Here is a 12,449-nt window from a genome sequence, read left to right as displayed (position 1 = left end):
GAATATGAGTGGTAGATTAAAGTAGTATATCAGTGTTAAATGTGCTGGCATTGCTAATGTATTGTGCCTGTGTAGGAGAATATCCCTAGGCTTGGGAAATGCACACTTAAGTATTTAGGAGTAAAGGGCCATGGTGAAATAAATGGCTCAGGAAGAAATTTTATTTACACACACACACATCTCTCTCTCTCTCTCTCTCTCTCTCTCTCACTCACACTCTCTCTCTCTCTCTCTCTCTCTCACACACACACACACACACACACACACACACACACACACACGGTGCAGCAAAAGTAGGTTTACCGTGGTAATACAATTAAATACAACAATAATTAAAAAACAATAATACAAGAATAAACTTGGGTACTCATAACTGTAAACTTACTTTTGCCCTACTCTGTGTATAAATATCGATCTAAAACAGTCCTATGCTAGAATATATATATGTATATGTATGTATGTATGCATGTATGTATGAGTAGGTATGTATAGAAGAATAGAATGGAGGGACATACAGATGATAAAGCATGTGGAGTAAATTGTCACAATAGATAAATCTGGATGATGGCTATATGGCTGTTCTTTGATCTGTTTTTCTATTTCCGTACATTTGAAATTATTTCCAGAGTAAAAGTTTTTTTAAAATGACCTATGAAATTTAGAACAGTGGATAAAACTAAAAGGTTATTTAATAGATGCTTAAAAGACATTTGAGATAAAGTTTAACATTCAATCCTAAAAAAAAAAAGCAACAACTCTCAAAGCAGGAATTGATAGATAGTTCCTTAACCTGATTAAGGGGAAAGGAACCCTAAGCTACACGTGTAATGATGAAATGCTAGAACTTAGCATACAAATACCTTTCTGTGGTCTGTAAACCCCTGAGATTGTAGATAAACACAATTTTGCATACATTTGGGTTAGAGGGACATAGTTTTCATTACATTCTAAAGTTGGCCATTGCCCCAAAGTAGTAAAAAGCCATTGTACTCTGGGACATTCCTATTAAAAATTAGGAAGAAGATGAGAATTCTGGGAATGCTGTTATTTAAAATTGTTCCAGATGCCTTGACTATTGTGGAATTACAGATCATGGCAATAAGCCAAAATGATCATTATTTGCAGATGATATGATTAATTGATTGCTGATATTCTTAGGATAGATTTGGGGGGATAAATTCTTGAAGTGAAATTAGTAGCTCATAAACTCGATATACTTTGCTAAATTACTTTCCAGGAAGCTTTTATTAATCTCCACTTGAACCATAAGTTTATGAGTGCCTTTCCTCCTTTGCCTACATGTCAGTATTACTTATGGTCATTGTGTCAATTCAAATGATATGATTGTTTATCTAGAAACTTCCAATAAATCTGTTTTTAGAAATTATATGTCAGTTTCCTTTAATCTGGCAACAATCAGAAAATACACTAGAGGGTGAAACGACATTCCCAATAGCAACAGAAAACACACATTTTTTTGAATAATCTGAACCAGCAATATATGAGATTTATGTTAAGAAAATCAGATGTTATTGCAAGAGAAAGAAAATTTGAATAAATAAGTAGGCATTCTGTGTACCTTAAAGAAAAGGCCTAATATTGTGAAAATATTTTGAGGATATTCATTCTTCCTAATTTAATTTATACTTTAAAACAATCTATGTCAAAATCACAATGTAATGTTTTTTTTGAAAGTTGGAAAATGTTTTCTGAACAAGTGAAAATAGCTAATTTTTTTAGTGGAAGAGTAAAGAAAATATACTTGATGTTAGGGTTAATAAAACATTATGAAACTATAATTAAATTAGTGTGTAGACAAAACAGTGGAATAAATTAAACTCAGACTACACAGTATTTTAAAATTTAATGTATGTAAAGATCAGTAGAGTATTCTTCTAATGGGCCTGCAGTAACAATGCTAGCTTTGGGGTGAGGCTGGAGGGAGGAACCCTGACCTCATTCCATATATGCAAATAGATTAATGCGCTGAACTTTTTTAAAAAAGGCAGACTATTAAAAAGTTAGGAGAAAATGTATTTGATCAGAGAGAGAGAAATTTTCTAAGCATATAAAGCAACAGAAAAGACCACAAGAGGTTTGACTACTTAAAGACTTCAAACTTCCGTAGGTTAAAAAAAACAAACATAGACAAAATTAAAAGGCAAAGGACTAATGGAGAAACAATTAAATTATATGTGCAGTTCATAAAAATAAAAATACTAGAGCCCTGGCAGGATAAATAGATGAGAAATATGAACAGTAAATTCATAAGAGAAACACAAGTGGCTAATAAACATATGAAATCATCCTATCAGCCTCACGTGCAAATTAAAACAATATTGTTTTTCAGCTCTTAATTAGGGAACTTTTGTTTTTGTTTTAAACTCGGACTCAGTACTGGCACGGTGAGACGAGAAAGGTATCATACACTGCTGGTGAGCAGGGTGTAAATTGATGGAAGCATTCTGGAAACTCATTTGGCAAGGTGAATCAAAAGTGTTCAATCCAATGATTTAACTTCTAGGATTCTCTCTTAAGGATATTATAAAAAGGATCCAGAGACATTTATCATAGCACTCGTATAATAGCAGAAAATTAGTGTGAACACAATGGTCCAGTGATGGGAGAATCATTAAATAAATGGTTGTATCCCTACAGTCATGTAGATATTTCAGATGTCTGCAAAGAAAGTTTAATGATCCTCAAAACCTCATACAGTGTGTCACACAGTTAACAATTCTTGTGTCTGGGTCACTAAAGAAATGAAACTGTCGTCTGCTTTATATTTTGGCTTTCTAAATTTTCTAAAATGAATATTTGTCACTTTTATAATCAAGGAAAAAAGTAAAACAACAACAACAAAAAACAACAACAACAAACCCACAGAGCACGCACTTAAATTTTCTCTGCATCAGACAGAAAAATGGGCTTTTGCTCCAGCTGCTATTGAATTGTTGCAAGAAGTCTTAGCCGTTGTGTGCACATGTGCACACAACACATAATATTTCCTGTGAGAGAGTAGCTTTAGCATTGACTAAACCATGCAAGAGTTACCTGCAAGGTAGCTAGATCACTTAAAGCCACATGGGATGGGACTCCGTTCTCTGGGTGGCCGGTAATAATCTCCCTAACTGGTGTGGGGCTTCGTCAGATGGTTTTTTCCCCTTTCCTTTTTTTAGAGGCTGGGTAAGATCAATTTCCTACACTCCTGGCACTCTGGATCTCACAGGAAAAGGTTTGGAGCAGATGGTAGTTCAGTGAGATCAGATTCCACACAGTTTGGATTATTTTTCTAGTGTGTGTTTTTTTTCCGGGACCTTACATCTTACAGCTCTCAGCCATACTTCCTCCACCTGTGGTTTCCTAGTTCTTTTACGTCTCGATCCTCCCTTCCCCTACCCTCAACATTTTCAAACAGTTCAGCTGCAAAATAAATGCTAACAAGCTGGTGTGGTGAATCTGTGCAGGATCCCATAATAAAGTCCAGCTTTATTGTGCTGTATTTTTAAAGCGGGAATGTGCTTTCAATCCATGGCCAAACAGGGCATTAAACACTTATTAGAATGAAATTGCTGCACCCTGTTACTGAGTTTTAAGAGACTTTGTTATATTATTTCTTAGAAACCTAGACGTGCATGTTGACATATGGGCACTATATTGACTAATACAGTTAACTAAGGTTCTATCCAGTTGTGCAAGACTTGGAGAATATCTATTTATCTAATTAGCCAAAGTTCACATCCACCTATATTCATATGTTGCATAAATTCACATGCTTTTCAGCTGTAACAACTGACTCGGTGCTTTGTCTTCCCACAGGCGTCCACCTTTACTATGTTGGAGGGGAGGTATATGCCGAATGCCTCAGCGACAGTAGCATCTTTGTGCAAAGTCGGAACTGCAACTACCATCATGGATTTCATCCCACTACTGTGTGCAAGATCCCGAGTGGGTGCAGTTTGAAAATTTTTAATAACCAGGAATTTGCTCAGTTATTGGCACAGTCTGTGAACCATGGTTTCGAGACCGTCTATGAGCTCACAAAAATGTGTACTATACGCATGAGCTTTGTGAAGGTGAGAGAGCTCTAATTCCTCCGGTGGGGGTCTAACACCCCTGTGCTATGCTTTCTCCCAGTATATCAGTCTGTCTCTTCTCCATTCATGTCCATAGAGCCCACCTTGTTATCCAGGCATTTTTAAACTTAAACAAGGATAGCAGTTATTAGGAGAGTACAGCAGGTCCTCAAATAATGTCGTTTCATTCAACGTAATTTTGTTATGGTATTGACAAGGCACCATAGAAACTTAACTCTTGTTTATATCAATTACCCTATGAAAAATTGGTCATTTCACTTAAAGTCACAGAACATTAAGAGAGGACTTACTGTATCATTGGATTATATGAGTGTGTGTGTTACATGTCAATAGTAACAGGCTTTAATACCTTTTCCTTATTTGAATAGCACTATTTTACCTATCGTAATACCATTAGTATGTTATGTATTATACTTAATATACATAGTTTAAATGCTTGGTTGTCTTATAAGATCAATTCAATCAACACACCCCCTTCCTTTACTTTTCATTCTATGCTTTTTATGATGGTAACACCTCTTGCTTTTGTTTTAACAATAAGCAAGCAGTGTTTTTGTAAAAATAAAAGTTCATCAACTGGAATTTATTTTCAGTTGGCCAGTTTTTTTAGTGGTTCCAGTAAACCCTATGAATTTTCTTGTAATTCAAAAGTGAATAAGGCCTTTGCCCAAAGATAAATAGATGCCTTGGCTCTAAGGCCGTATTGTAAGGTAGGAGGAGGAAGAAGGTTAGGACATTGCTCACAATAATTGATCTCTTTGCTGCCTCTTTTACCTCCGAGAACTAAAAAAAAATTTCAGATGCCATTGAAATGTAAAACATTTAAGTATCTGATTCAATTTCATGAGTCAGTAACTTATTCTAGTGACTGACTGCCTTGTTGCTGAATTCTCAAAGATAAATTTTTATCCTCTGTTACCTTGAGAAACAAAATTAATTATATATTTGGGTGAGGCAACCACCTTTCATGTCCTCTCTTCAGAAGCTCATCTAACTTGTTGTTAAACCTGTTCTGTAATGTGTTTATTACAGAGGGCAATTTGCAAACCTGACTGTGTTATTCATCTTGTGGATCACAGATATCCTTCCCCAAATATCTTTTTTCCTACTTCTTTGAGTTATATTAGCAGACTTTCAGTGTGTTCTCTTGGTGTTGTTTTTCTCGAAACATAATTCCACAGCACTTCATTGCTGAGTCTGGTGCCTTTTTGGTATTAAAAGCGGTTTGTTTTTTTTACCTTTTGAAGAAGTTTACCTATATGTTTTGTACCTATGCGACTACAAAGACCTTCCTTGTCCACTGTTAACATTAATATTTAATTTTTGACTTTGCATTTTGGCTAAAATGAATTTCAAAATGAGGGCAATGCTTTTCGTTTGCTGTTTTTTTTTTATATGGAGGAAAGAATCCCTCTCGAGAGGAGGCGATCCACGTTCTAGCTCAGTCTGCCATTTTAACGATGTGGTTCAGACACAGGGATTTTTTTTTTTCTGATCTTCATGGTCCTCATCTTTAAAATGGGTACATGGAGTCAGGCATTGTGGCAGTCATTGCTGAGGTCCCTGGATGAGTCTGTTATTCCTGAAGGACCACTCTTCAAGAATTTATGACTCTCTTGCTCAATTGACTTTTCCCCCAAACTCATTTCATGTTGATTACCCAATCAATCTTAATTATTTTACTTTTACACGTTTTTAATTATTTACTTTTACACACATCAAAACAACCTTTACACTAATAAGAAGTGTTATAACACAAGGATATGCCTTAAAAATATATTAGAATTTATTAATCTAGCAAATACTTTGAACACTTTCCCAGAGAATTAACACAGAGATGGAAAAGTACCTAAAGTCTCTAGCTTCAAGATGCTTACGGCCTGGTGTATGTTTAATTATAATGTGGTAAGTGCTGGAATGGAGAGTTATACAAGTATAATGGACATAACTGGGAACCTGGATTTGGAGAGTTAAGGATAAATAAATCTTGTTTTAAAACTCCTGCTGACATGATAATGGGCAGCTGCTTATATATTAGCAACCAAAAAATGTTCACTATCTTGTTCTTTATCATCATAAGGACAGCATACTTTGCCCTCTCACACTTAGCATCTTAGGGGAATGATATAGAACATACTGCTAATATCAATAGCCAGTCTTATACTATTTCTAAGGTGACCAGTTTTGGACTTTAACACAAAACATACATTTTATAAATTATTTGCATAGTAAATGCCCCATATCTGAAAAATCCAAGTCCGCTCAGGTGAACAGGTGTTTCTCTAGAGCTTTTGCTTTGTGCCAATCACTCGCTGGATGTTTGAGATAGAAGATAAGTAAGACCTGATCCCGCCTTCAAAGATAGAACCCAGTCTATTCTGCTATTCCTCAGGAAACCAGGGCTTATCAGAATGTCATATTCCGTTGGCCACCACACCAGTGAGTTACTCACCTTTGCAATAGCAAAATTACTTTTCTCTTCTGCGTAGTGACTTTCTTCTTTGCAGCCTTAGTGTCCTGGTGCAGTAATCCTGAATATATCTGGCAAGATCCCTTCCTGTACAAATGAAAATGAAAATCCATACATTCAAGGCAATGATTAGGTTTCGATAATAGCTTTTGGATACTTACGTGCTCCTGCCAGTTTTGCTTAGAAATTAAAAGCTCAAGAGCCCTGTGTCGATAGGAGGACCTCCAGTGGTTGAATAAGAAGGAACAGAATGTCAGTCTGTCTCACATACTACCTTTTTCCTTATTTTATTTATTTTTTTTTTTTGGCGATAAAGTGAGAATTTTAATAATATCTATTACAATACTATTAGTAACATAATGGGCAATGAAAATGAAAGTTTAACACACTGTCTTTATTAAAACAGCCTTATAATGTATTCTAAAACATTTATTCCCCAAGACTACGAATTATTAATCCAGAATCCATGGATGGGCTTTGGGGAGCTGGGAACACACCCGTTCCCTGAAAGTGCCTGCCAAATTGTGTGTGTGTTTGTGCGCCCAAGCATTGGTCCTGTGGAAAGCATCCGTATTTTTATGTCTGATTATGTGAGCTCTTTTTACTTAATCAGTTTTACCACTGAGTTAAGCAAGTTGAATGACCTCCTACATATTGTTTCTAGGGTTGGGGAGCAGAATACCACCGCCAAGATGTTACTAGCACCCCCTGCTGGATTGAGATCCACCTGCATGGCCCCCTCCAGTGGCTGGATAAAGTTCTCACTCAGATGGGTTCACCTCACAATCCTATTTCATCTGTGTCTTAAACGGCCTCAGGCTTCTGCCTCTTGAAAACTGTTGAGCCTTGCATGTACTTGAAGGATGGATGAGTCAGACACGATTGACAACTGACAAAGGAGCCTCGATAATACTTGACCTCTGTGACCAACTGTTGGATTCAGAAATTTAAAAAAAACAAACACAAAAAAACACCTTGGTAACATACTGTTGATATCAAGAATCTGTTTAGTTTACATTGTAACGTTCTGTTGTAAAAATCACCTAAAATGCATACTTTTAGCAGGACTTTGTGTATAGTTAAAGGAGAGATGGCCAAGCCAGGGACAAATCAATTGGAAAACCGGTCCTAAGAGATTCTTTTGTGTTTGGCACTTTAAGGTCATCGTTTGGCAGAAGTTTAGCATTAATAGTCTTTCTGAAGTGTGTTTTTATCAGGTTTAGAGCCCATGTGGAGTCTTCTTTTCATGGGTTTTCATAATATTTTAAAAATACTTGTTTAGTAATTTTTTTTAAAGTAATGGTTAATCTGGATGATATACATAGTAATCTTTCTAAAATTGTATGCTGACCATACTGCTGTCAGAATAATGTTAGGCATATGCTCTTTGCTAAATATATATGTACAGAATATTTGGAAGCTAAGAATTGATTAGACTAGTGGCTTTAGGGGTATTGGAGGGGGTGGGGGCGAGGGAAATGACAACTACAGATGTAGAATATACTGTAAAAATTTAGTTTGTTGCTTTAAAGAAACAAACTGATATCTGAATTTTGCTGTGTTTCAATTTTTTAGAGATTTTTATCCTACTTTTTTTTTTTTTTTGTCATCTTCTAGTTCATTCGCTCCAAAAAACAGTTATGCAGCTGGTTAATTCATATCATTGTGAGAGCAAATGAATAATTCCTGCTATTCTGAAATTGACTGCAAAAATGTTTCAATACCAATTGTATGGAATGCTTGAATTTAATAAACAGTCTTTATGGAGTTTACAGTTCAAAAATAGGCTTTAATTCTCAAGTGAATTATTTGCCAAACCTAGTAACTCTGTTAACTATTTGGAGGATTTAAAGAACATCCCTGCTTAAATCCATGTTAGACTTTTAAAACTTTTTTGTACTACGTTTGGTTTTATTTTCTTCTGCTAATCTTTTATATTCACTATGCTCTCGTACATTGAGTACTTTTATTCCAAAACTAGTGGGTTTTCTCTACTGGAAATTTTAAATAAACCTGTCATTATTGCTTACTTTGATTAAACATTTGTTGTTTCCTTTTTTCACACACTAGATTTTACGATCCATAAGATTCACTACTCTTTAGAGGGATTTTTTTCAAAGATTCTTTGCCAAACGTAACAAACTAAATCACTACCATGGAGACGGGGATATTGAATCATGAAGAGAACAGAGTTGCTTTAAATCAGAAAAGAAAGGACCTGTGGAACTTTAAAAATTAAGAAAGACAAATTAGCAAAACCTGGAATTCCTAAATGTATAAACTTTTTTATGTGAGGAATTATAGCAGCAGCAATTATTGGTGGATGCCATTCAGTCAACCAAAGGTATCCCCAATTTCTAAACTTCAGGCGAAATGCAAAGGTGGCTGTGAAAGGACCTAACATTGGGGCGGAATGAGCCAACACGGCAACCAACCAAAATGATCACAGTGGGTCCTCGGCGTCATTTTGTTCCATGTCACTTGGTTATAATGTTGATGCAATGCTATAGGAACTTAACTTTTGTTTATGTCCATTAATCTCTGGTAAAATTGTCTTCATTATGTGCCATTTTGCTTGACGTCACAGGACTTATTGACATTAACTGAGGACTTGTACTTTTGCAATCTACTTGGCCTGGGATCCTCTCTCTCCCATCCTCCACCTCACCCCCCCTAAACCGAGTTTGCCTATGAAGGATGCAGGTTTGAAGACTTCAGTTCTTCTTTGGCCAAATAGATGCAACTTGTTCTCCTGGACATTTTTATGTCTCTTTCCCAGAATTATGACCAGCCCCCCTTTTCCCCTAAACTATGACTCAGTAGAAATGTCCACTGCATCTTACTGTCTCCGAAGACATCATGGTGCAAATGGAGAAAACCCTGAATAGAAGACCTACATTATAACACAAATTCATGTGTGCCTCTGCTGGGTCACTCAGTGTCTGTGAACTTCCATTTTCCTCATCTGTAAAATGGAGATGATGCTGTGTTCTTACCACAAAGTTGAGGTGAGGATCTGCTGGAAGAAAAATATGTGTGAAAATACCTTGGAAATACAGCTGCATGTAAGTATAGGGGTCACTGTTTTCTTGAACCCTCCCCTGTACTCTGTTTTTCCACTTACCTGCTATGTCATTCCTGGTACAGGTGATCTGGTTCGATGATGGTGATTAGTGAGATATAATAAAAGAAGGATCAATAAATTAAGACTATTGGACTCTTAACAGGTATAACTGGAAATTGTCTAAAAATAAAGAGCTCAGGCCAGGATTTCTCACCCTTTCCCTAGTGAACAGCTATTTCACCGACCTTGATGGGATGGTGATGCCAGTTAATTGCATGTAGCGATGCTGGTAGCTTGTAGTTCTACCAGATAAACTCCAAGATCATCGAGTAGATTGAAACATACTAGATTGGGCCTTAGGAGCTTGCAGCATGGTGCATAAATCGGCCCTTTATGCTCAAAGGCAATTATTTGTATATTTGGTCAGATCTTAGTGAAGACCATTGTCATCAGCCATAGGAGGCCATTAAGTCTGGAAGGTTTCAATTAAAGGTATGAAAAAGAGCAACTATTTGAGAGAAAAAAAAAAGCTAATTCAAATAAAACCAAGCACTGTGAACTGTTTCATAGCAGGTGTGTTATCAGCCACTGAGAAATGACAGGATGATCAGACATGGAGAGTTCTGGAGCCACCCTGGCCTCACTTTGCCAGCTAGTAGTAGTTGACCTCGAACAAGTTTCGTGACTTTTCTGCACCTGTTTCCTCATCTGTGAAAATAGAGGCAATAAAGCCTATCTTATGACATCACTCCATATAGATAACTCCTATAGATAATTTTCTTTTAATCAAAACAACACTCGCTTACTAAAGGTTTTTAAAGTCCAGGAAAAACCAAAAGAAGAAATGAAAAGTCACCTGTACTAACCCTCTATGATGAGTTTGTCCTTGAACGAGGTGATTATGACAACTTAGTGTAGATATTGGGTGTGCTGTAGGAAATTCGGGTCCAAAGGTTAGCCTCAGTAGCTCCGTTGGTTAAGCAGTTGTTGGCGCCAATCCCATGCCAGCCACTATGCAAGGTGATAAGAGTGAGGAATCCTCAGACCCGCCCTCAAGGAGCCTGCGCTCTAATGAGACTAGACAGTGACACACTGCTGTGTCCACAAGGGCACAGAAGGGAACATAAACTGGACCCGAAGAGGAAGGGGAGACTTTTCAGGGCTAAGTGTTAGTGTGCTAACTAGGAATCTTACAGGCAAGGGACGGGAAGGGGAAGGTGTGTACCAGGCAGAATGTGGGAGAGCCTGGCACCTTTGGGAACAGTCATGTCATCTACCTGGAGTGTTGGGCAACTAATGATAATGGTAAATGAAAGAACGGACAGGTGGGGGCCAGGGCATTAAAGATCTTGTGTATGTTATTCTAAGGAATGGGTTTTCTTCCCCCCCCCCCCCCCCCCTAGGATTTTGGGTCCTAAAGATCTGAACCTAGAAATGGTTGAGGTCACCTGGGGATCAAACAGTGCAGGGTCCAGGAGAGAATAGACGGTGAGGCACACATCCTATATAATAAAAGGCTAATATGCAAATAGACCGAATGGCGGAACAACCGAACAACTGGTGGCTATGACGTGTGCTGACCACCAGGGGGCAACACGGAACACGGCAGGCATCAGCAGCAGGCAGCAGAGTGCGGAACATGGCGGGTGTCGACCGTGGTGGGATGGTGGAGCAGGTGAGCGGGGGCACCAGACCAAGGCAGGCTGCCAGTTGCTGTCATGGGGCCGGGGGGGGGGGGGGGGGGGGAGCCTCTGGTGGTTACTGAAAATTCTTTGCTCTCGTGTGCCATGGTCCTGCCCAGTGCTCGCACCTGCTACCGGTGCCGGTCCTGCTTGCACCCGCAGCTGGCGCTGGAGTCGCCGCTTGCACCTGCTGCCGGCACCCAGCACCAGTCCCGATCACTCAGCGCTGTCAGCGGGTGTTAGCGGGGGCACGGAGGATGGGCTGAGACCCACACCTATGCCCACTGCAGCCTCGTGGCCCACAGTTCCTTTCAAGGTGCACAAATTGGTGATATAAGGAGCAAAGAGCAGCTAACATCGTAGGAAGGAATCACAGACGTTAAGGGGAGGGTTTCAACAAGGAGGGCTTAACAAACAAGATGAGCAGTATGGGATTAAAAAGGATGAGAATTTAGGAAAGGTTTACACTTGGTCATTAGGAAGTCTTGGTGAGGAGGAAATAGAGAACATGGATTGTGGAGAGAGAAGTGGACGTGAAGGAAGGCGGTGTCAGAACAAAGATGAAGTGTGCTTCCGGGGTGAGGTCATCCACTAAAAGGGGGACTGAGGCTGGGCTGGGGGACGATGGAAAGGTCAAAGTCATTGCTGGGAAGAGAAGAGCCAACTAGCAATAAGCTGGAGAATTGTGGAGAGCATCAATAACACGGCTGAGGTTGGGTGACATGGCCTCCAAATAGGCCCAAATCTACATGGTTTTGTAGTGGCTCTGGGATCTGGGGTCAGGATCAGAGAAAAAGAATGTAACATTTCTAGAGTTGAGGATTAACAACACTGTCCTGGGGAAATCCTAGGGGACTAATGACCATCATTGGAATGAAGGTCTATGTGGTTGAGACTAAGATGTGAACTAAGGACAAGAAGCCAAACAGGAGTTGCAGGGAAGCTGAGATGAGAGCAAAGAGCACATTCAGTGTGAATGACCCCAGCCTTCTTTCTTTACTTCACTCAGAGAAATTTCAAATTCTCAAAGACAGTAAGTCCTGAGCAAAGACCCTCCATGAAGGGTGCTGATATGGTGTAGAGGTGTGAAGGTCATTCATTGGAGGAGAGAAAAATCAAGGAACCAAGAAGTAGGC

At 38.7% G+C, this 12,449-nt stretch overlaps 1 protein-coding gene across 4 annotated transcripts in view; it reads left to right on the top strand.

Annotated features, from left to right (window-relative positions):
- The window catches only part of SMAD1 (SMAD family member 1), a 74,396-nt gene extending 64,231 nt beyond the window's left edge, over positions 1–10,165 (top strand). For all 4 annotated transcript variants that reach the window (XM_079772259.1, XM_079772262.1, XM_079772260.1 and 1 more), the window contains exons 6-7: positions 3,820–4,076; positions 7,232–10,165. In XM_079772259.1, the coding sequence (XP_079628385.1) occupies positions 3,820–4,076; positions 7,232–7,375 (401 nt within the window). In that variant the 3' untranslated portion in view covers positions 7,376–10,165. The remainder of the gene's footprint in view (positions 1–3,819; positions 4,077–7,231) is intronic.
- The last annotated feature ends 2,284 nt before the right edge of the window (positions 10,166–12,449 follow it).

This window comes from Cnephaeus nilssonii (assembly GCF_951640355.1).
Source record: "Cnephaeus nilssonii genome assembly, chromosome: 5".
Classification (NCBI taxonomy): domain Eukaryota; kingdom Metazoa; phylum Chordata; class Mammalia; order Chiroptera; family Vespertilionidae; genus Cnephaeus; species Cnephaeus nilssonii.
The sequence above is the reverse complement of the archived record's forward strand: the minus strand, read 5'-3'. Positions and strand labels throughout refer to the sequence as shown.